General features: G+C 42.0%; 1 protein-coding gene across 5 annotated transcripts in view; it reads right to left on the reverse strand.

Moving 5' to 3' along the window:
* The window catches only part of LOC135510736 (VPS10 domain-containing receptor SorCS2-like), a 326,373-nt gene that overhangs the window by 231,074 nt on the left and 70,012 nt on the right, over positions 1–25,287 (reverse strand). For all 5 annotated transcript variants that reach the window (XM_064931905.1, XM_064931904.1, XM_064931902.1 and 2 more), the window contains exon 2: positions 5,467–5,534. In XM_064931905.1, coding sequence (XP_064787977.1) covers positions 5,467–5,534 — 68 coding nt within the window. The remainder of the gene's footprint in view (positions 1–5,466; positions 5,535–25,287) is intronic.

Genomic DNA, 25,287 nt, shown 5'->3' on the forward strand with positions numbered 1-25,287 from the left:
GGGGAAGGGTGGGGAGTGTGTGTGTGTGTTGTGTGTCCCACAACTGTTGCTATGGGGTAATGATGTTAGGGACAACATAGGATGAATCACATGAATTGTTTGCCAAAATAATAATTGTTTGCCAAAAATCTATTTTTTTGTAATGCCAAATCCTGGATATATGTAGGTAACAATCCATATTCCAAACTGCCTGCATTGTTACACATATTATTAGTTTGTTGTGGACATAAATGAAGATATGCAAAACTTTTTAATAAATATATTTTTCTATGAAAATAAGTGTATACAATGCAATTGAGGTGAGGGTGTTGTAAATGCTTTAATGCATTAATCTACTTCTGTTCTATGAGTGGCACTGTGTGCTCTTTACAAAGGATGGGTCCCTATCGCTCAAAGGCCCTAGAATCCAGATGGACAGGGTTGGTCTGCCAGTCACAGGGACGACAACCCAACTTGGGATGAGGGGAAGTTTAAACGAGTGGAATAGTGGAGAACAATTAGAGGTTTACTCAGTAGCAGTGCAAATATCATGGTAAAGCTATTTGGACACGCAATCATTATGGTACTTTTTAATGATAAGTTTACAAACATACAGTGCATTCAGAAAGTTGTCAGACCCCTTGACTTTATCCACATTTTGTTACATTACAGCCTTATTCTAAAATGACTTAAATACATCTTTCCCTCATTAATCTACATACAATACTCCATAATGATAAAGCAAAAACAGGTTTTTAGAAATTTAGCAAATGTATAAAAAAAAAAAAAAAGAAATACCTTTTTATGGGGTATTGTGTGTAGAATGATGAGGGGATTTTTTACATTTTAAATCCATTTTAGAATAAGGCTGTAATGTAACAAAATGTGGAAAAAGTCAAGAGGTCTGAATACTTCCCGAATGCACTGTATATTATGATAAATAGAACTTAAACGTGCGTATATCTCATTATGGTAAATGGTGAAATAAGTATAGCCAGTTATAATTGCAATGACTTAGCAGATAATAAAAAAAGACAATCAGTATTTACCTGGCTAGAAGAGAAGGAATATAATATCTATTGTTTACACGAAACTCATGCAAAAAATTTAGATGGAGTGGTGTGGAAAAAATACTGATGGGGGAGGGGGGGGGGGTGAAATATACTTCTCCCATGGGCAAAGAAACTCAAAGGGGTTTAATTAATTAACAATAATTTTGATCCGAATGTGCAAATTATCCAAACAGATCTGCAAGATAAGATGGATTATTTTAAATGTTATTGGACCATAAACAGATTTGGATCATTAATCTATACAGTCCAAATAAGGATGATCCACGTTTCTTTGAAAATATATATAAAATAATTTATCAAGTCTACAAGCAATACAATACTCTATTTATTATGCTGGGAGATTCTAATACAGTTTTAAATACCTCAACGGACCATAAAGGAAATTACAGTACAAACAATCACCCTCATGACACATATCATGGATATATTGGAACTTGTGGATATGGAGGCTTAAATATCCTGGCTCAGTAAGATATACATGGCGGATGCTCAATCAAGCTAGTTGTCTTGACTACTTCCTTATGTCGTTCTCGCTGGCACCAAAAGTTTAAAAAAAGTGTTGATTGGAGACAGAATGTGGACACCCCATAAAATAATTGGTATATATATTCGTCTTAAAAAATGTCCATGTGGGGAGGATATTGGAAAATAACTGGGAGATCTTATCTAGACAGGCATGAGCCTTTCCAAATCATGCCCAATCAATTGAATTGACCACAGGTGGACTCCAATCAAGTTGTAGAAACATCAAGGATGATCAATGGAAACAGGATGCACCTGAGCTCAATTTCAAGTCTCATAGCAAAGGGTCTGAATACTTATGTAAATAAGGTATTTCTGTTTTTTTTGTTTTTTTTTATACACTTGCAAAAATGTCTAAATGGGGTACTTTGTCATTATGGGGTATTGTGTGTATATTGATGAGGATTGTTATTTTATTGAATCCATTTTAGAATAAGGCTGTAAACATCACTACATTTGGAAATAGCGACGAGGAATGAATACTTTCAGAAATCACTGTAGATATTTTTTTTTAAATATATATAAATGGGGGATTGGAAATGATGCAGACAGTTACATTGATGGAAGCCACAATCTATCTGTAATATTAAAGCTGATCTACTGATGTGACTGCACAGCCTTTATGGAGCTGACTTGAAACCAATACCCCCCCCTCCCCCACACATGTATTTATTAGAATTTTTATTTAACCTTTATTTAACTAGGCAAGTCAGTTAAGAACAAATTCTTATTTACAATGACGGCCTACCCTTAACTCAGACGACGCTGGGCCAATTGTGCGCCGCCCTATGGGACTCCCAATCACGGCCGGTTGTGATACAGCCGGGAGTCGAACCAAATCATCATAATGGCACAACAACACCATGGCGGCCATTTTAGCTCGTTACAAAAACATGCAAATTCTCTTCACGCTACGGACCATGAAAGAGAGAGGCTAACGACATCCAGTGTATGTGCCAGATTGTTCACCTTTCTACATCTCTTTTTTTCCCCCCACCAGACTGGTTTGTCATGGTGAAAATAAAATCATCATTTGTGAGTAACAACATTAAAAAATCAAAATGGAGCAGGGTGGAAATATGTACATTATTCATTTGGCTTCGAGAGAGAGAGACAGGCAGTCACACCTAATGAGCGGCCAGCACTTTGAAGTGGAGAGAACCCAGAGTGAGGCGAAGGGAATGAATTAAGTACTGCCGTGAGACACATTCAATGTTTGTGAATGATTTCTAGACGGCTTTCTTTCTCTACCCAGTGTCCTTATAACCAGGACCCTGACATTTGATGGCTTATGATCTAGAATACCTAATTGTATGTGGAGGAGTGACTGGTTCTGAGCTAGTTTTGAAACATTGAGGAAAGTGGCAATGCCATTGCCGACTGGGCAGTTCTATTCGAGGCTGCTCTGTTCTGCCTGTCAGGCCCAGTCATGACCAGGGTTGGGCAGGTTACTTTCTAAATGTAATCCGTTACAGTCCGACATTTTAATCAGTAACATAATTTTTGGATTACCAAAACTCAATATTGTAATCTGATTGCTTTCATTTACTATTTGATTACTTTCCCCTTAATATACATTAGAAGAAGCCAAAAATGAATATTACCAATTGAAAGACATCTATTGCAGGATTAATCTATGTTAGATTTTTACATAAATCTATGTTGCATTTTACTTTATGGGTTGGTTATGTAGGCTTCTAACCCATTGCTATCTACTACAGATAATAGTAGGATTAGGCTATAGCTTTACATTAAATACCAAAGTCTGTCATATTTCCAATCATTCCAAATAATTTACCCCCTGATCTTCAAGAATAGGACATAAATATGGAAATATAGAATAGCCAAATTGTTTTACCTGAGCAGCATAACCCAAAAACAAAGGATTTATTAGCCTACTCTGTTGTTTATTCTTTTGTAGTCATGTAGGACTGATTGGGCTCATTGCTTCAAGTTGTAAAATAAATGCTGCTCTCATGGAATGGCATGCTTTGTGCACTACCGAAAAGAGCTATTTGCATGTGACATGTATGCCCTATGCTGCGTTTGTTATAGGCCTTTTGTTTATGTTTTTGTTGGTGACACTTTGATATCGATAATTTGCAGCTCTTTAAGTCTTTCAAAAGTGTGCAAGTGTCATGATAGTCATCAAGGAAAGGACCGGACCAAGGTGCAGGAGTGGAAGGCGTACATTCTTTTATTTTAAATGTCGCCAACAAAACAATAAACAACAAAACGAACGTGAAGCCGTGAAGCTCTGTAAGGCTATACACGCCACTAACAAAGTCAACAACCCACTTTGAGAAAAGGAAAAAAGGCTGCCTAAGTATGATTTCCAATCAGAGACAACGATAGACAGCTGTCCCTGATTGAGAATCATACCCGGCCAAAAACAAAGAACCAGAAAGCATAGACTTTCCCACCCGAGTCACACCCTGACCAAACAAACAGAGAATAAAAGGATCTCTACGGTCAGAGCGTGACAGCAAGTTTGATCATGTGTCCATTAGACCTATTATTTATCATTTTTTAATCAGCACAATTTAAAAAGAGCAATAAAAGCCCCACTCGTGGTCTTCTTAAATTAAACGTGTTTTTGGTAGTATGGAACACAATACCACAGAGGAGTTTAGAAGGGAGGAAACACAGAGATGTCAAATTATTTTTGATTCTATGGGAGGATCTGACTCTATGGGAGGAACTCCCTCAAATGTTTTATTCCATAGGCTGGGATCCGCCCTATGCAGCTGTTGCAAGAGCGCATTTGTCACTGGCTGTCCACTGGTCGCAAAAACAGCAGCTTAAATTTTTTCACTTCAAACGTTATTGGGTTAAAATACAAATATACATTTGTGAACAGCTATCCACAACAACCACAATCCATAAGGCGCAAATGAGAGAGCAGCAGTGTGATTCACATCAATGCGCTACGTAGATATTAATGTGATATCCGTATCGCTGTAGACTACACCACTGCTGTCGTCCTTACCTCCAAGCCTTTATTCAAGTTGGATAATCTTTGGATGCCGACAGCAGTCGCACCATTGGAAGACATAGTTTGCACTGTAGCCTACAAATGCCTATTCCTGCTCTTTTCCCGAGATCCCATCTGCTGTGTCGTCATAGTGGTCTCTGACTTGTGGTCAGGCGGAACAAACTTAAAGGTAAACTCCACCCAAAAACTATCTTTTGGTATTTGTTTCATTAGTCCATTGTTGATATCGTCCCAAAATGTTTTGCACGTCAGCAATCAAGTTTTCAAGATATGCAACTTTCAAAATACAGAAATCTGGCCCGTGTGATGCATTTTTTAAAGTTACAACTTGATTGCTGATAAACATTTTGGGAATATATCAACAACGGACTAATGAAACAAATATTTTTAAAAAGTGGTTTTTCGGTGGAGTTTTCCTTTAAACTTGAGCCTTTTTTTCAATGCTGATTTGAAAGTAATTGAGAAAGGTGTCAATCTTTTGGGGCGGAAACATCCTCTCTGAATTTCAAAAGTGATCCGAGAAGTAATCATCTCGTTTTTCAAAAGTATCTGTAATCTGATGATAATATTGTTGCTGGTAAAGTAATGGATTAAAGTTACAGTATTTTTTTGTAATCCGTTACATGTAACAGATTACATGCAATACACTGGCCTGTCCTGTGCCACGATGACATACTATCTGTCCAAAGAGATGCCCGCTCATAAGCCCGCTGAGGTTTTGTCTTTCTTCCACTCTGTTCTGTCTGTACTCAGTGCCATGGTGTCTTCTGAGAAGCACAGCAACGAGATAAATCAACCCACGTCCCTTTAACCCTTTAACCGCGTGTAACTGTATTGATATGTGGACAGGGCTAAACGCACACGTAAACAAACAGACACACAGCCTTTTGATCCTACCTCCAGAGGGAGCTCTCCAGAACCTTGCTGGAGTCACCGTGGTAGTACTTGGTCAGGATGAGGATGACCTGAGGAAGAGGAGAGATGAAGGGTGAGTCACAACTGTACAACAGAGTTGGAACCGGTGTCACAGATGGCACGGTAAGTGCCGCAAAAGTAACAGTATTTGGTTTGATTCAAATGGATTAAAAAGGTGTTTTTCAATTTCAAAATGATTTCCCTTGTCTTTGGGGAATTCTGCTTCCTGGCCCTTCTACTGTTTATGCTAAGATTTGTTTGAGGGAGCGCAGAGAGACTATTACCCTATAGAAATAGCTGTCTTGTTTGCCTCTTTAATTTTAGAAGGAAATGTTTACAGAGTGCTACCCTCCCACTACCTCCACGCAAGCCAAATGTTTTGTTTAATGCTGAGTATAATTTCAGGACATGCTTCAAATGTGAACCCCTTTTATTATTATATTCAAGTACAAGTGCTGAACATCAGGTTTGGGGGAAGAAAAGCCACCTTTAATATACAACTTAACAGAAACCTCTAAAATCTATTATTCATAGAATCTTGGTCAAATGTTAAAAAACAACAACTGTGAGTTTGTGTGTATGTGTGTGCGTGTCCCACTACTTCATTCATCTTTCATATTTTCTGAGGACTCCCCGGGTTTTGACAGCAGTGTGTGGCCTGATGGGAGTGCGTTGAAATGGCGATAGGTCGGTGCAGGAGGGTCAGGGAGTGCAGTTAGTCCTGGGGGTTTGATTGGAAGGTTGGCGCAGTGAGGTGTTAGGAGCCAGGGAAGAAGAGACTGGGGTTTGGAGAAGCTGATTGGCCAAGGGCCATGGCTTGAAGCAGAGGCAGTAGTCCGTTTAGCTTTTATAACCTGTTTGACCATAATAGAGTTATAACAAACCTTGAGGTCAACATAAACCCTAGAATACAGCTATACCACACAACTGGCAAAGACTACTGGGTGAAAACAAGTGTGGGTGGTCAAGGGGCCACAAATTACTTTAGGTTGTGAACCTCTAATGGATTCCTTTGTCAGATAAAATGAAAGTGATGTTGTTCTCTTAACCTCTTTTCATAAGACACTTGGCCACAGGCCAAACTTTTTCCCACAAATATGTTTTAATCCAGTGAGAACATTTGGCCTAGCCCCTCACAAACCTTTAGCAGGGCCCCAGGCACAAGCGTTGCCCCCTCATACCAGGGAAGAGCAGTGCTCAAATGGCATTTTAGTCCAAGAGGACAACGGTCCTCTTGACGGAGGCTGAACCCTCTGGAGGCTGAGATAGTCTTTAAAGCCCACAGGGTTACATTATTCTGCACAACCCAGAATTGGTCATTCAGAGCTCCACATCTGTGGAACACTGAGTGTACTTTGAGAGTAGCTCCAAGCCCCTGTCCACAAAACAGAGCCAATTTCTATCAAAGGTACTATTTTGAGTCTTAAGACATTTTCTCAAAGCGACTCAAGCTCAAAGTTCTATCCCTGGTGTAGCTTGGGCTTCTGAAGATGCTTTGAGACCAGTGGTACAGAACCGATGACAATCGCCCGAGCAATCAACTGCCAAACTCGATAACAGCCGTCATACTATAACTATAATACTAAATATATCCACGTCACCAAATAATTGATTAAAACACACTCTTTTGCAATGTAGGTCTACAGTAGCCTCAGCAGCACGCCTATAGGGAGGTCAGAGGCCTGGCCTTGTAGTGCCAGGACAACAACCTCTCCCTCGACGTGATCAAGACAAAGGAGATGATTGTGGACTACAGGAAAAAGAGGACCGAGCATGCCCCCATTCTCATCGACGGGCTGTAGTGGAGCAGGTTGAGAGCTTCAAGTTCCTTGGTGTCCACATCACCAACAAACTAACATGGTCCAAGCACACCAAGACAGTCATGAAGAGGGCACTACAAAACCTATTCCCCCTCAGGAGACTGAAAATATTTTGCATGGGTCTTCAGCTCCACCATCGAGAGCAACTGGTTGCATCACTGCCCGGTATGGCAATTGCTCGGTCTCCGACCGCCATCCAGGACCTCTATACCAGGCGGTGTTAGAGCAAGGCCCTAAACATGGTCAAACACTCCAGCCATCCTAGTCATAGACAAGGCAAGTGGTATCGGAGCGCCAAGTCTAGGTCCAAAAGGCTTCTAAACAGCTTCTACCCCCAAGCCATAAGACTCCTGAACATCTAATCAAATGGCTACCTTTATGCATTGCCCCCCTCTTTTATACTGCTGCTACTCTCTGTTATTATCTATGCATAGTCACTTTTACTCTACCGACATGCACATATTACCTCAATTACCTCGACTAACTGGTGCCCCCGCACACTGACTCTATGCCGGTACCCCCTGTATCTAGCCGCAATATTGTTATTTTACTGCTGTGTAGCGGCAGATTTCCTCTTCGTCTGAAGAGGAGTAGGGATCGGACCAAGCTGCAGCGTGGTAAGTGTTTATGACGATTTATTAAAAACGAACTGAACACTGAAATACAAAACAATAAACGATGTGATGAAACCGAAAACCGAAACAGTACCGTGTGCCGACAAACACTCACACAGAAACAAACACCCACAAACCAACAGTGAAACCCAAGCTTCCTAAGTATGATTCTCAATCAGAGACAACTAATGACACCTGCCTCTGATTGAGAACCATACTAGGCTGAACACAAAAACCAACATAGAAAGACAAACATAGACTGCCCACCCCAACTCACGCCCTGACCATACTAAAACAAAGAATAAAATAACAGAACTATGGTCAGAACGTGACATGCTATTCTTTAATTACTTGTTACTTTTATTTCTTATTCTTATTTTTTTTAGGTATTTGCATTGTTGGTTAAGGGCTTGTAAGTAAGCATTTCACTGTAAGGTGCCTGTTGTATTTGGCGCATGTGACGAAAACAATTTGATTTGATTTTTGCTTACTTTCTGTTACTTTTGGATCACTTTCCCCTTAAGAGTCATCAGAAGAAGACAAATGCATTTGGTGTGTCATCATAGTGGTCTCTGACTTGTGGTCAAACTCGCTCAGGTGGAGCAAAACTTAAACTTAAACTTGCGCCTTTTTTCAACGTTGAGTTAAATGTCATTGAGAAAACAGAAAGGTGTCATAATATATTTTTTCACCAACATCCTTAATCCTTTATTATTTGTTACTTTTATTTCTTATTCTTAAATATATATTTTTATTTAAAAAAAATAACTGCATTGTTGGTTAGGGCTTGTAAAGTAAGCATTTCACTGTAAGGTACCTGTTGTACCTGTTGTATTCGGCCCATGTGACAAATACATTGTGATTTGATTTGATTACAGCCCTAGAAGATGCAGTGGCGGAAACAAGCTCCTACAGTTTTACACAGTTAATGCAAAATCATTTTAGAAGTTATATTTTTTATTGTCACATACACCAGATAGGTGCAGTGACATTTGTTGTTTCGGTGTCAGCCATACTAGTACGACGCATCTGGAGCAAATTAGGGTGAAGTGCCTTGCTCAAGGGCATATCGACAGATTTTTCACCTATTTGGTTCAGGTATTCACACCAGCAACCTTTCAGTTACTGGCCCAATGCTCTAACCACTAGGCTACCTGCTTCTCTAAAAGGAAAAAAGATGAGGACCATCCTCCTCAGTGAATTTCATGACAATTTTAATAGTGAAACATTCAGAAAGCTATCCTTTCTAGGTAAAACTCTACTAAATATATTCACATTTCACCAAATAATTGATTAAAACACATTGTTTTGCATGAAGGTCTACAGTAGCCTCAGCAACACTCTGTAGGGTAGCACCTTGGTGTAGCTGAAGGACAGATGGGTACATTGACTTCAAAACAAAACCTAGGAGGCTCATGGTTCTCACCCCCTTCCATAGACTTACACAGTAATTATGACAACTTCCGGAGGACGTCCTCCAATCTATCAGAGCTTTTACAGCATGAACTGACATGTTGTCCACCAAATCAAAGGATCAGAGAAGGAATCTAGTACTGAAAGCATAAGCTACAGCTAGCTAGCACTGCAGTGCATAACATGTGGTGGAAGTTAACTCAAAGAGAGAGAAAAACAATATTAAACAGTTTTGAACAAATTAATTTCCTGCAAAATTAAGGAGAGGCAAGAGAGAGAGAGAGAGAGCTAGCTATATATATATATATTGTTTTTTACTTTCACTACCTAGTTTAGCCTACTCAAACACTTGGCTCAAACATTCAACACTGGAACTCTTCCAAGTCAAGGCAAGCTTTTGGTTTGATTATTTTATTGCTTTCTGACTGTACACTGTACTGCGTGATTGTAGTGGATTCATAAATTGCATTAGTTCTAGTTTTTTGACTGACTTGACAACGATGTAGGCTGGGTGTAGGTCATGACATGAAGGTTTCGGCTTGGAAAGTTTTTTCGCCTGGTCACAGACAGCTGATGTGTTATGGACTGAATTCCACAAGTGAAGGGAAAAGTTGAGAGGAGCAGAGGGCACAGATAGTTGCGAGAAATACTTATATGCAGTACCAGTTAAAAGTTTGGAAACAGCTACTCATTCAAGGTTTTTTTTTTTTTTTTACTATTTTCTACATTGTAGAATAATAGTGAAGACATCAACACATAATGAATCATGGAGTAACCAAAAAAAGTGTTTGACATCAAAATATATTTTATATTTGAGATTCTTCAAAGTAGCCACCCTTTTGCACACTCTTGGCATTCTCTCAACCAGCGTCACGAGGAAGTCACCTGGAATGCATTTCAATTAACAGGTGTGCCTTGTTAAAAGTTCATTTGTGGATTTTCTTTCCTTCTTAAAGCTTTTGATCAGTTCTGTTGTGACAAGGTAGGGGTGGTACACAGAAGATAACCCTATTTTGTAAAAGACCAAGTCCATATTATGGCAAGAACAGCTCAAATAAGCAAAGAGAAACGACAGTCAATCCATTACTTTAAGACTTGAAAATCAGTTGATGCGGACAATTTCAAGAACTTTGAAAGTTTCTTCAAGTGCAGTTGCAAAAACCATCAAGCGCTCTGATGAAACTGGCTCTCATGAGGACCGCCACAGGAAAGGATGACCCACAAAGCTCATTAGAGTTACCAGACTCAGAAATTGCAGCCGAAATAAATGCTTCACAGAGTGCAAGTAACAGACAACATTTCAGCATCAAATGTTCAGAGGAGACACTGGGAATCATGGTCAAATTGCTGCAAAGAAACCACTACTAAAGGACACCAATAAGAGAAGAAAAGACTTGCTTTGGCCAAGATACACGAGAAATGGACATCAGACCGATTGAAATCTCTCCTTTGGTCTGATGAGACCAAATGTAAGATTTTTGGTTTCAACCGCCATGTCTTTCAGAGACGCAGAGAAGGTGAATGGATGATCTCTGCATGTGTGGTTCCCACCATGAAGCATGGAGGAGGAGGTGTGATGGTGCGGGGGTGCTTTGCTGGTGACACTGTCTGTGATTTATTTAGAATTCAAGGCACACAACCAGCATGGCTACCATAGCATTCTACAGCAATATCCCATCTGGTTTGCGCATAGTGGGACTATCATTTGTTTTTCAACAGGACAATGACCTCCAGGCTGTGTAAGGGCTATTTGACCAAGAAGGAGAGTGATGGAGTGCTGCAACAAATGACCTGGCCTCCATAATCACCCGACCTCCACCCAATTGAGATGGTTTGGGATGAGTTGGACTGCAGAGTGAAGGAAAAGGAGCCAACAAGTGCTCAGAGTATGTGGAAACTCCTTCAAGACTGTTGGTTTCCAGGTGAAGCTGGTTAAGAAAATGCCGATATAAAATATTTACCCTTTTTTTGGTTAATACATGATTCCATATGTGTTATTTCATCGTTTTGATGTCATCACTGTTATTCTGCAATGTAGGACATAGTCAAAATAAAGAAAAACCCTTGAATGAGTAGGTGCGTCCAAACTTTTGACTGGTACCGTACGTTGCAAACCTTCATTCAAGGCCAGGTTGTAGAAACCTCATGATGGGTACAGGAAAAATGTGAGTAGTAGCCTAAACCTATCGATGTTACATTGAGCTGGGTGAATGGAATATGAATGACAGACATCCAATATGCTGTAATAGGAATAAGGCCGTGCTCATACCATTTATTTTATCATCCTCCTTCATCTTAAACGGCACCGACCGCCACAGCTCCCCACAGATGAAGAATTGGAAATCAGTGATAATCTGAACTTCTACTCAAAGCCATTGAAGCATGTGAAACCAGGCAGGGTCTTGTGTGACATCCTGCGACACAGTGAGCGAGCATATCCCTCCCCCGTTTGTCTGGCCTTGTGCCAGATGGCAACAGATTGTCCGCCTCTGGCACAGCTGCCCCTCTCTATCCACACAGCTCTAATGAGACACTCCGAGTGAGACCTAGGCCTTTCTGACACTTTATCCAGCCAGAGATGGAGCGGAATGAAATGATGCAGAGAGGATCCAGAGATGGAGCTGACTTTATCTGCTATGCTGAACATCTGGACTTTTGGTGTTGCCACCAATAGTTTTTTTTTCAAGTTTTAATTGGCCTGCCCCGGTGAGGTCAATTTTAGTTTACTGACAAGTTTAGGTGTGGATGGAGGGAGAGAAGAGTAGTGGAGAGGTGGGGGACTGGCATAGGAAAGAAGGAAGGAGTCCTGGGAGAACAGGTGGCTGATTTGGTGGCTGATCTGGTTAGTCATTGTCCTCATTGTGCAACACTCTCAATTTAACATGACAAAAATGCATAGAAAGATAGGAAAACAGGACAACGTAATACGGGGGAGCCTGTCAGCGTGCACCACTTATACAAGAGATACTAAGTCAAAATTCAAATGGATTTAATGGCATAAAGTACAATTTGTAGATATAGCCAAAGCAGTATAATAGTAATAATAATAATAATCATGTATCCTATGTTATCTCATGTATAACAGGGCTGGCTGGTAAAGGTCTCCTCTCAGGAGAGCGTGATGCTTTTTAACATGCCTCGGCTGGTGTCCACCGGACCTGGCACAACCACATATGTGTCCCTATTTGCAATAGACAGCCTTGGATAAAATACGGATTCATCAAATAGGATCCCGGACGCGTCCTGTGAAATATGAAAAAGTAGAGAAGGAGAGCTCAAGTGCTTCTCTCTCTTTCTCTCCACTGAGCCGACAGAGATTCAGGCCTGCGTCTTTCATCTGCTTGTCAACATTCCCGTGGTTTTGTATCCGACCAGCCCATAAAGCGCTGTGGCTCCAGACAAACCCTGCACCACACTGTTCTGTGGTCCTATCCACGTGTTGCACTGGTTTGAGAATGAGTTTGAGACTGAGTTCTGCCCGATGGGAAAATGAATTACCCTGGAGAGGAGGGAGCGTTCTGTTGGCAGTGGTGTACCTACCCTCCCTGACAAAATTGCTGGATTACTGGAGAAGCATTATCCCACCTCTGCCACCAACGGGCACTGGCCGGAGCCCGAGACTGTAGCTTGGCAGGCCCCTACAGCTTATTTGACTGAGAGGCAAAGTTTTCCACTCCCTAAAGGTTGTAGCAGAGTATTAATCTTAAAATTATCTTCCTGTTATTAGAAACAGCAGTATGTGGAAAGTTGATTACAATAACATACAAAAAATAAATTATATATCTACATATATATATATACTTGAAGCCTACATAGATCTGCAAATATATTGAGACGAGTGGCATTAAGTCGTATGGCTCCTTTTGGAATGAACTACGACAGGAAAACATTGTGTGGGGCATTGTATTGATTCAAACTGCAAACTGAAAGGGAGTTTGTATTGAACTAATTGACCATGCAAGAATGGCTTGGCTGGAAGACTGGCTTGGCTGGAAGACTGGCTTGGCTAGAAGACTGGCTTGGCTGGAAGACTGGCTTGGCTAGAAGACTGGCTTGGCTGGAAGATTGGCTTGGCTGGAAGACTGGCTTGACTAGAAGACTGGCTTGGCTAGAAGACTGGCTTGGCTAGAAGACTGGCTTGGCTGGAAGACTGGCTTGGCTGGAAGACTGGCTTGGCTAGAAGACCGACTTGGCTAGAAGATTGACTTGGCTGGAAGACTGGCTTGGCTGGAAGACTGGCTTGGCTGGAAGACTGGCTCGGCTGGAAGACTGGCTTGGCTGGAAGACTGGCTTGGCTAGAAGACTGGCTTGGCTCATTTCCACAAATCTAACTCCTGTTCACTATTACTATTCTATTTGTTAGATCAGTATAAACAGTACGCTCTTTAAAAAAAAAGGTTCGAAAAGATCTTTTTGGCTGTCCCCATAGGAGAACCCCTTTGGGTTCCATGTAGAACCCTCTGTGGAAAGGGTTCTACATGGAACCAATAAACTGTTCTACCTGGAACCAAAAGGGTTATTCAAAGAATTCTCCTATGGGGATAGCCAAAGAACCCTTTTCGGTTCTAGATAACACCTTCTTTTCTAAGAGTGTAGAAAGCACTAGAAACTGCAAGCATTTGGCATGATGAGCTTAATTCTCTTCCACAACGTCCATGCAACCTTGCGGCAACATTGAAGCGGTCTGATGGTGACACACTGGGAATGTTGTTTGTCAGCCCGTGGATGGCATTTACTAGGGAAAAGTCAACTGAGCAGTTAGGATTCATGAATAACTACACACAAATTACACAAGCCCCCATTGAGCCTTTACGCCGCGACACAGTCGACAGTGAACTCTGGCTCCACATCACCATCTCGTCATTTGTCCTCATGACATTCCGCTACACTGAGAGACTCAATGAAAAGCTAGCAATCCGGTTTCGAGGAGAGAGGAGAGTTTGGCGAAAGAAAAGAAAAAGAAAGAGGGTGGGGTTAAAGAGAGATGTGAGGAGTGTTAGAGTTTGAGAGAAAGAATGTGGTCATTCATTTTTTAAAGCAAAAACAGTGAAATACAATTACTGTATCAGAGTGTATGACCCCCACCCCCCCCTTGAGGCAAACACATTCTCCAGAAAACAGACCACACACAGATGAGCAATTCATCACAGTCTGGAAAAGTGAAGAGGAATACATTTTGGTCTATTTTTCAAAAATTGAACCCCAAATGATTTTCACAAGGCACAAAGTGTGCAAAAATAACATTCCCAGCCAATTCAATTTGAGAGAAGACTTCACTCTGCCTCCCCTTAACACGCATTCTCTCTCTCTCTCCTCTCTCTCTCTCTCTCTCTCTCTCTCTCTCTCTCTCTCTGTGTGTGTCTCTCTCTCTGTCTCTCTCTCTCTCTCTCTCTCTCTCTCTCTCTCTCTCTCTCTCTCTCTCTCTCTCTCTGTGTGTCTCTCTCTCTCTCTGTCTCTCTCTCTCTCTCTTTCTCTCTCTGTCTCTCTCTCTCTCTCAGTCTCTCTCTCTTCTCTCTCTCTCTCTATACCATTGATAATCAGACCCCATAATAATCTGGGTATGATTAATAACAGTAATCAGACCCGGAGCGATCATGTCTGGTTGAACACGTTTCTGCACGGATCTCAACCCCCCTCCCTCCCCTTCCCTTGCACCAGGCAGTGACCCACACACGCTGGCATTTTAACGGTTGTTTCAGACGGCGACCGCTCATTAAACTGCTCCGGCAGAAAGGGAGAAGGCAATTACATGGACCTGTGGGTTCTGCTGGCCCTACAGTCCAAAGAATACAAAGGAACCTCTACTATACTGACCCTTACACACACACGGCAGACTCCATCCAGTTAGACCGAGGTATTCAGCACTCGACTGGCTGGTTCCCACTGGTTCCTACAGTATTTATTTATCTGTCATGGTATAGTATTCTTGTATCTGACTCTCTTCTAGTGTGACTCTCTTCTGCTCTTTTCATATTACTTCTATATTACTGTTTTTGTCCTCCTTTTGTGTATGTGTCTCTCAACTCTACCTCGTTGTGTCTGGTCTTTGTTTTCTCTTACTTTTCATGACATGTAAGCCTCTCTTCCTCGCTCCCTCTTTCTTTTCTTGTCTCTTTCTCCTGCTTTCCATGATACATATCTGATTCATGTCTGTAATTAGGGTCTCGTCCAGTCATTAGTCTGTTTATGTAGTCGAGACGACCTAGAAAAAAACCTGAACATAACATGGCATGCGGAGATACACACAAACGCACACATCCATCCACCCATGCAGAGCAGTGATTTTCTTTTTCCATTTGTAATCCCTCACATGTATTAAACCTTATCAAACGACAGGGGTGAGGTAGAAGTAAGCTCTTCGAAAACAAAACAGCTCAGTTCATAGCTGATACTTTAGTGCACATAAAACACACACTTCATAAAAACACTGACATACACTACCATTCAAAAGTTTTGGGTCACTTAGAAATGTCCTTGTTTTTGAAAGAAAAGCAAATTTTTTGTCCAATAAAATAACAACAAATTGATCAGAAATACAGTGTAGACATTCTTAATGTTGTAAATGACTATTGTAGCTGGAAATGGCAGATTTTTTTATGGAATATCTACATAGGCGTACAGAGGCCCATTATCAGCAACCATCACTCCTGTGTTCCAATGGTACGTTGTGTTAGCTAATCTAAGTTTATCATTTTAAAAGGTTATTTTATCATTAGAAAACCCTTTTGCAATTATGTTAGCACAGCTGAAAAATATTGTTCTGATTAAAGAAGCAATAAAACTGGCCTTCTTCAGACGCGTTGAGTATCTGGAGCATCAGCACTTGTGGGTTCGATTACAGGCTCAAAATGGCCTGAAACAAAGACCTTTCTTCTAAAACTATTACCCTATTCTTGTTCTGAGAAATGAAGGCTATTCCATGCAGAAATTGCCAAGAAACTGAAGATCTTGTTCAACGCTCTACTCCCTTCACAGAACAGCATAAACTGGCTCTAACCAGAATAGAAAGAGGAGTGGGAGGCCCGGTGCACAACTGAGCAAGAGGTACATTAGAGTACATTAGAGTACATCAGAGTGTATAGTTTGAGAAACAGACACAAGTCCTCAATTGGCAGATTAATTTAATAGTACACGCAAAACACCAGTCTCAACATCAACAGTGAAGAGGCGACTCTGGGATACTGGCCTGTATTTCTGATCTATTTTATGTTATTTTCAACAACAAGGACATTTCTAAGTCACCCCAAACTCTTGAACATTAGTGTAGACCAAAACTGATGTATAACAACACTGGTGTATTCCTAGGGAAGTGCAGTGCTGATAGAGGCTGCTGGAGATGGACTGACAGTCTTAAAAGGTTTATAGGGCCAGCAGGATTGAGACTGAAACCTCAAAGGTACAGAGAGCCTGAGAGAGAGAGAGAGAGAGAGAGAGAGAGAGAGAGAGAGAGAGAGAGAGAGAGAGGGGGAGAGAGAGAGAGAGAGAGAGAGAGAGAGAGAGAGATGAAAGGAAGGATAGATGGAGAAAGAGGTAAAAAGAGAAATCCCTGAAGCTCTGATAAGTAGTCTCATCTCATTGACCAGGTGATCGATATGGCTCAACCATGGCCCAGGGATTACTGCTGGCCCCCTGGTCCTTAGATCTGTCCATCGATTTGACTTCCATAGGGGGAGGCTTAGTGGACTACTGACAGAGGGTGGAGGGTGAGCTCCGCTGAGGATGGAGCCAAGCCTGGGTCTGGAGGTTCAAGCCCAGAGGTGATGGGTTCTTGGATGTCCTTATTTGGACATACATTGGGAATGAGGGGTGAGGGGAGCGCTCTGGCGATTGAACCAAGCCTGCAGGGCCTTGATGTTGGGTGGTTCAAGTCCTTGCCTGAACATTGAAGCTATGCCTCTGCAAATATACCGTATGATGCTCAGAGCTTGGTGGTGTACTGTTGTTGCCTTTATTCTGGAGAGAAACCATGTCATCTGCAAGCTTTGCCTAAACTACAAAAATAATAATTTGACTGTTTCAGTTGTGTGAGCAACAAGGACAAAATGGGGACAAAAATAGAGCATAACGCTCCCACACGCCAAAAAAGTGGATATGCCCAAAAATATCTCTATGAACACACACAATCTGTGATGTTGCCGTCACTTCCAGGACAGTACTGTAGTTCCGCTGCCACACCTCAAACTCGATCGACCTTGATCCTCTCTACCCAGCAGACAGCCAGTCAGTCCATGTGAAAGACAACAGAGTACACAGAAAAGGAGCAGGGGCAGGAGTGAAAGATTTGCTCTGTCGTTCTCTCATCCTTCCCTCTGTGGCTGATCGAAGTGTGTGTTGTGTCTCTGCCTGTGTGTGTGTGCACTCAACATCATAGCACCTTGGGTAGATGACAAAGGACACGACGTAACACACTGCCTATACGAACGTGCATGATCATCTGTGGGTCAAAATGGTGAGTGCTTTTTTTCTGGGAGTTGGAAAGGAAAGCAGAGTCCTACCCCGACCCAGACAGCATCCCATTTAGTGCATACAGCTGCTAGCACCAGGCTGAACAGCTGTCCCCATAGGATTACCATGATCCCTGCTTCACAGTCATTCACCCTCTGTCATTTTTTCCCATTCTTGCCCCTTTAACACCCCTCCTATCGCTTTTACATCTCTCTCTGCATTTCCCCTCTGTCTCTAACACCCCTCCTCTCTCTCTCTCTCTCTCTCTCTCTCTTTTTCCATTTTTGTTCCATCTCAAGCTCTTTTTTTGCTCTCTCGCTCACCTTCTGTGTGTCCTTTCTCTCTCCCTCCACCTCTGGTTGACTTTCACAGGCCCTCTCTCTCTCTCTCTCCTTCTTTCTCCCCTCCCTCCTCATTCATCCCTCTCTTTATGTCTCCCTTCCTCCCTCTCGCCATGGAGCAAAAACATCTCCCTCTCTCCTCTATCAAAACCTTTATCATCAAAAATAGCTATTTACAGTGGGATGAGAGCGTGAGAGAGGAACTCAAAAAGTGGAACAGAGACAGGGCTCAGTGGTGAAGGGGGGCTCAATGACATGTTACACACAGTGAAGCGCTACCTCTCAGGATTTAATTTAGCCGAATGTATTCATAGAACTGTGGACTAATTATGGGAAAACAATACATTATTGAGCGAGTGTGTGTTTTTGCTTCCCCTCGAACCGGTTCAACAACAGTTTATCAAACATTTTGCATCATAGAGTTTGAAAATGAACTTTGGTAATTGAGTCGTAAAAAAATATATACTTATTTGAACCCCTTTCAAGAGGCAAATGCAATCCACTCGGGGGGCGACCAGGTCGGGTCGCGAAGAATCCATCCTGACTCTGCGCAGTGCGAGTGCTTAGCGATGGCATTTGGAGATAATTGTATTTTCTTGTAGAGCAGCGCTCAATTACCTGTCAACTGAAGCACAACGCTTCCTCAACAATGAACAAACAATCCAAAACAACCACCACCTCTTCCCTCAGACGCCCCCTTTCTCTCCCTCTTTTGCTCTCTCTCACTAACTTTCTCTCCTCAAGCACACTTCTTCATATTGAACCTTTATTTAACTAGGCAAGTCAGTTAAGAACAAATTCTTATTTACAATGATGGCCTACCCCTGCTAAACCTTAACCTGGACGACGCTGGGCCAATTGTGCCCCGCCCTATGGGACGCCCTATCACGTCTGGTTGTGATACAGCCTGGAATCAATCCAGGGTCTGTAGTGACAACTCTAGCAATGAGATGCAGTGCCTTAGACCACTGTGCCACTCGGGAGCCTCCTCTTACTCTACCTCCTTCCCTCCTTCACCCTCACCTCCTCCCTCTTTCTCTCTCCCTCTCACCTGATCCATTCCACACTCAGCCTACCGACTCCAAACATTCTGCTCCAGCAGCTCCAAAAAAGCTAAACCAAACCCCACTAAAAGCGACAACACAGCAGCAGCTCCCCTTTTAGGGGGCACAGTTGTTGTCGTAGCACATATCTGTCCAGAGCATATGAGTGGTGCTGGCAGGGCCTGGGGTGTTGTGACTAAACAGGCCCTGCGGTGCCTGGTCATTTCACAACGGTTTCCCTTCCAGCTGGGCACTAAAAGGCCCCTATTTAGTCTGAGAGAGAGACCAGGCTCTTGTCAAAAGCCATCAGCACCTCTCGGCTAATAACCCTGCCCTACCTCCCTTCTCCTTTCTTGTGTCCCCTTCTCTCTCGCCTCTTTCCTCTCTTCTCCACCCGACTGGAGCCCTGGCCTTGCGTTAATGCATTTTCACACTTAATTTGGAAGTTGAGGAAAAGAGGCACACACCCAAACTACAAAGTAAGCTTTCTTGAAACCTCCAGAGGAAAACTTCATCCAAAATTCACTGACAGGCAGCCATTCTATCTTTCCTTCTCGCTTCCTCTTCACCCCCCTTCATTCTCAACCTCCAATCGGACCTCTTCAGTCGAGGGCCACCCTAACTTTAAAACTAGAAAAGCCTGGCCTCGAGGGACCCCCCTTCGAACTAATGCCACGTCTTTTGGACGTCTACATTCTAACAGTCTAATAAATACGATCCATATATGTTAGCGCAAAAAAACTGACAATTTGGTGGTGTTTATGAAGGTCTTAGGTAACATTGGAATACAAAAGAAAATTGCATTTTCCTTAGTTTATGTAACTGTAGGCTATGTGTACCAATGAAAAACCTCTAAAGCACCACAATGTAAGTGTTTAGAATCCATTAAATAAACACCATCACCAAGGTCATTCATTATTCAATCGTTAAAGGGACAATCTGCAGTTGCGACCCCAAATATAAGCTTGTTCTACGCCAATGTGTGTAAACCAAGTAGATGTAAACAAACGCTATATAGCCTCAAAACATGGTTAAAACTGTAATTTTGATATGTCTGTGCTTCCATAACGCAGCCTCTGAATTTGAGAGTGGTTACATTTCTCCAGCCCCATCCCTTTAGCTTTTTACCGAAACAGGGGCGGGGAGTAGGCTTTGTTAGTTTCAAATGCTGATTGCCTCTTTAAGTGCAGGTCTTATTGGCCAACCTCAGAGGTAGTTTCCGCACCTATTTCAAGTAATTCCTGTCCAAGAGCAGAAATTCTCATTTAGGTTCCACCTCGACGACTGACGCAGGCTGCTCATACATATTCAGAAATTTGTGGTGGGAACGTTGTGTCGGTTTTCACGTGTAACAGAGAAATAACAACAAATAGGCCACTGACTGACCGCTCTCAGTGTAACTAGCTAGAATGCTAACCTTAGCCAGCTAATGAAAGTTATGTGAACACCATTTCAATTAAGACATGCGCACTACAATGTCAAGGGAAGTCAAGTGAAAATAAGTATTTCAGAAAAAGAGATGAGTCTCAGGTAAACCATGCCGACACGAGCCGTTCACATGTTGAGGGTAGACAGTTGTTTGACTAATTGACATTTGATCATTGCACTGAAATCGTGTCGGTTTTCAGACGTCATTAGTATTTAGACAGTCACACAGACATTGTCAAATAGCTATATTCTTTCTTCTCTCTGTTATCATTTCAGCGAGCTAGATATATATCTTTTTTTGGTGTGAATTTCATCCCTTTTTCTCCCCAATTTCATGGAATCCAATTGTTTTTAGTAGCTACTATCTCGTCTCATCGCTACAACTCCCGTACGGGCTCGGGAGAGACGAAGGTTGAAAGTCATGTGTCCTTCGATACACAACCCAACCAAGCCGCATTGTTTCTTAACACAGCACGCATCCAACCCGGAAGCCAGCAGCACCAATGTGTCGGAGGAAACACTGTGCACCAGCCCGCCACAGGAATCGCTGGTGCGCGATGAAACAAGGATATCCCTACCGGCCAAGCCCTCCCTAACGACGCTAGGCCAATTGTGCGTTGCCCCACGGACCTCCCGGTTGCGGCCGGTTACGACAGAGCCTGGGCACAAACCCAGGGACTCTGGTGGCACAGCTGGCGCTGCAGTACAGCACCCTTAACCACTTAACCTAACCTAATTTAAATCGATTTTTATTTGGATTTCATGTAATGGACATACATAAAATAATCAAAATTGGTGAAGTGCAATGAAAAAAATAACTTGTTTCAAAAAATTTAAAATATATATATATATGGAAAAGTGGTGCATGCATGTGAAGCCCCTAAATAAGATCTGATGCAACCAATTACCTTCAGAAGTCACATAATTAGTTAAATAAAGTCCACCTGTCTGCAATCTAAGTGTCACATGATCTGTCACATGATCTCAGTACATATACACACATCAAGAAGCAAGCGACACCAAGAAGATCAAGGAGCTCTACAAACAGGTCAGGGACAAAGTTATGGAGAAGTACAGATCAGGTTGTGTTGTAAAAAAATACAAAACTTTGAACATCCCACGGAGCACCATTAAATCATTAATAAAATGGAAAGAATATGGCACCACAAAAAAAAATTGCCAAGAGAGGGCCGCCCACCAAAACTCACGGATCAGGCAAGGAGGGCATTGATCAGAGAGGCAACAAAGACACCAAAGATGACCCTGAAGGACCTGCAAAGCTTCATAGTGGAGATTGGAGTATTTGTCCATAGGACCACTTTAGGCTGTACACTCCACAGAGCTGGTCTTTATGGAAGAGTGTCCTGAAAAAAAGACATTGCTTAAAGAAAAAAATAAGCAAACACGTTTGTTGTTCGCCAAAAGGCGTGTGGGACCCTCCCCAAACATATGGAAGAAGGTACTCTCGTCAGATGAGACTAATATGTCGTTTTTTGGTCATCAAGGAAAACTCTATGTATGGCACAAAACCAACACCTCACATCACCCCGAGAACATCATCCCCACAGTGAAGCATGGTGGTGGCAGCATCATGCTGTGGGGATGTTTTTCATCAGCAGGGACTGGGAAACTGGTCAGAATTGAAGGAATGATGGATGGTGCTAAATACAGGGAAATTCTTGAGGGAAACCTGTTTCAGTCTTCCAGAGTTTTGAGACTAGGATGGAGGTTCACCTTCCAGCAGGACAATGACCCTAAGCATACTGCTAATACAACACTTGAGTGGTTTAAGGGAAAACATTTAAATGTCTTGGAATGGCCTACTCAAAGCCCGACCTCAGAATCAAATCCCAGTGGCTAGATGTGCCCCCCCAAATATTTCACTTGGGGGGGGGGGGGTGAATAGTTATGCTCACATTTTTTTGTCTTATTTCTTGTTTGTTTTACAGTAGACAAATAGTTGCATCTTCAAAGTGGTAGGCATGTTGTGTAAATCAAATGATACAAACCCCCCCAAAATCTATTTTAATTCCAGGTTGTAAGTAAACAAAATAGGAATAATACCAAGGGGGGTGAATACTTTCGCAAGGCACTATAGTAGTCCGAAAAACTATGAAACATTAACTTGCTTGACCATGGTGTAGGTCATGTAACTTTTTGTTACATGCAATATGCTTTGTGAACGTCATCGGGCAGTTGCTCTCCGGTTTTGTGATGGGAATTTATTTTACCTCTGTATCGTTATTGTCAAGGCCTTAGGTCTATATATCAGGTTATAGGGAACATAACACAACTATCACAACACATAGGTTGTAATATGTTTGTGGTTTGGCGTCCCCAGTGATTTTACCCACGCACCGCTACTGTCCATCAATGCATTATATAAAATACGAGTGTGAATCATGCACAGAGATGGACATTTCTCTTTAGGATCAATGGACTGGTCGAAAGGCGCCAGCCCTTCACACCAGGGCATCCGGCCATGCAAAATACATTTGCCTAAAGCGTTAGTGGTCAAAAACCATTCATCTTGGGGTGAGGGGGGAGCAGGGTTCTAAAATGCAATCAATTTTATGATTTATAAAATGGTTATATATTTTTTTCTATGCAGACTAGCAAAATGATAAGTGAAACCTGACAGATTATCAATGGATTGTGATATTTTGTGGGTAAATAAAGAGGTTTAAAAACATTAGTATGCAACCCCTATTAGTTAACAAAGCCACAAAGTCATAAACCCAGTCAATTTCAATGTTTTTTCTTTATAAAATCGGATTTCTCCTACCTCAACCCTAACCTTAACCAAACTGCTAACCTTATCCTAACTCTAAACTTAATTAAGATCAAAAAGCATTGTTTGTTTTCATGAATTTGTATGATATAGCCAATTTGGACTTTATAGCTGTTTTATCTAGTGTAAACCCAAGTGTAGGCGACAGAGAAAAGCTGATTGACTCCTAGGACGACTCACAAAGAATTCTGGAGCAGTTTTTTCTGATAATAAACATTGCTAAGCTGGTGGATGGTAAACATTTATATACAACCCAGCCCTGAAATGAAATGTATGCTGAAAATAATTTGCATGTCATCTCATAGGAAAAAACATGTAAGACTCATGGAAACATCTGAAGTCACACATTCAGATTTGGCACTTCAAACCCAAATATATAATACCTTGTCTAAAACAATGACTTATTTACTTATATTGTTGTGCAACATCATGGACAAGCTCTGGCCGTCATCTTTCAGCTAGAAAACATATATTTTTACTGGTGTGGGCATTTACAGGAACATTATGAAACTAAACAAATGCATTTAAAAAGAACAGAATGGCATGGAATCGCCAAAAAAGCTATATTTTGAAATAGAGTTCAAGGGGTCATTTTAAAGAGTTGTTTGGCAGGGATAGGTGATTTGGAAACTGCCAAATCTGTTCTTTCTGATACTAAAATGTCTTACCTGCTTGAGACTCATAGGAGGATTTGAAAAAGTCACTTTTTGGCACTCTGTGTCATTGTCCCTGTATCCATTCCAAGCTGATGTTCATCAGATTCTTCGTGTACAATTTAACAATTGATCATATTGTCACCCATCAGACTATTGTCAATGTAATCTTGTCTTTAGGCCAACTATACAACTATACAACTATACTATATGTGTGGCTTCCAGTGACTGACTGCTGGTGAATGAGGGGCAGGAAGAAAAAAATAATCACGTCCTCTTAAAACTGTTATAAAACAAATTATGTTTGTGATATCAAGATTGTAACAATGACAGTGTATTATATAGACTCATTAAGGCATAATCAAGGACGTGGGGGGAGGTGACTTCAAACAATGGCAGAGTAATTAAACATTGAAATGAGTTTTGTGTCCACATGGTGCTCTCGGCTTTTCTATGATGCTCTCAACTTTTTTACTGTTAAGATCAGCCCAACTCGAGATCAGGCTGCCAAAAGGTTTAGAATTATACCAATGTCCCGACATATCTTTTAAACATAGTGGGTTTGAGCTACAGACTTCTGGGTTTGTACGATTAGATTTGTCTTCTGCATCCATAGACACCAACCATTAGTCTGTGTGATTAACGGGGGCTGAGCTAAAGTGGTGTTTGTGAGACAAGGACGGATCCCGAAGGGGCCCAGGGCCGGGTCTTTCATACAAAAACATCTGGTGAGTCCGAATGGTTTACGCTACAAACTATTAAAAGCTACTGTCTCGGGCCTCCCGAGTGGCGCAGTGGTCAAAGGCACTGCGTCGCAGTGCTAGCTGCGTCACTACAGGCCCTGGTTTGATCCCTGGCTGTTACGCAGCCGGCCGCGACCCGAGAGACCCATGAGGGGGTACACAATTGGCCCTGCATCATCCGGGTTAGGGGAGAGTTTGGCTGGCCGGGTTGTCCTTGTCCCATCGCGCTCTAGCGACTCCTGTGGTGGGCTGGGCGCAATGCACGCTGACACGGTTGCCAGGTGTACAGTGTTTCCTCTGACACATTGGTGCGGCTGGCTTCTGGGGTAAGCAAGCATTGTGTCAAGAAACAGTGCAGCTTGACGGGGTCGTGTTTCGGGGGGAGCACGGCTCTCGACCTTCACCTCTCCCGAGTCAGTACGGGAGTTGCAGCGATGGGACAAGACTGTAACTACCAATTGAATATCATGACATTTGGGGAGAAAAAGGGGTAAAAACTAAAACATACACAC

The sequence above is a fragment of the Oncorhynchus masou genome, chromosome 23, assembly GCF_036934945.1.
Source record: "Oncorhynchus masou masou isolate Uvic2021 chromosome 23, UVic_Omas_1.1, whole genome shotgun sequence".
Taxonomy (NCBI): domain Eukaryota; kingdom Metazoa; phylum Chordata; class Actinopteri; order Salmoniformes; family Salmonidae; genus Oncorhynchus; species Oncorhynchus masou.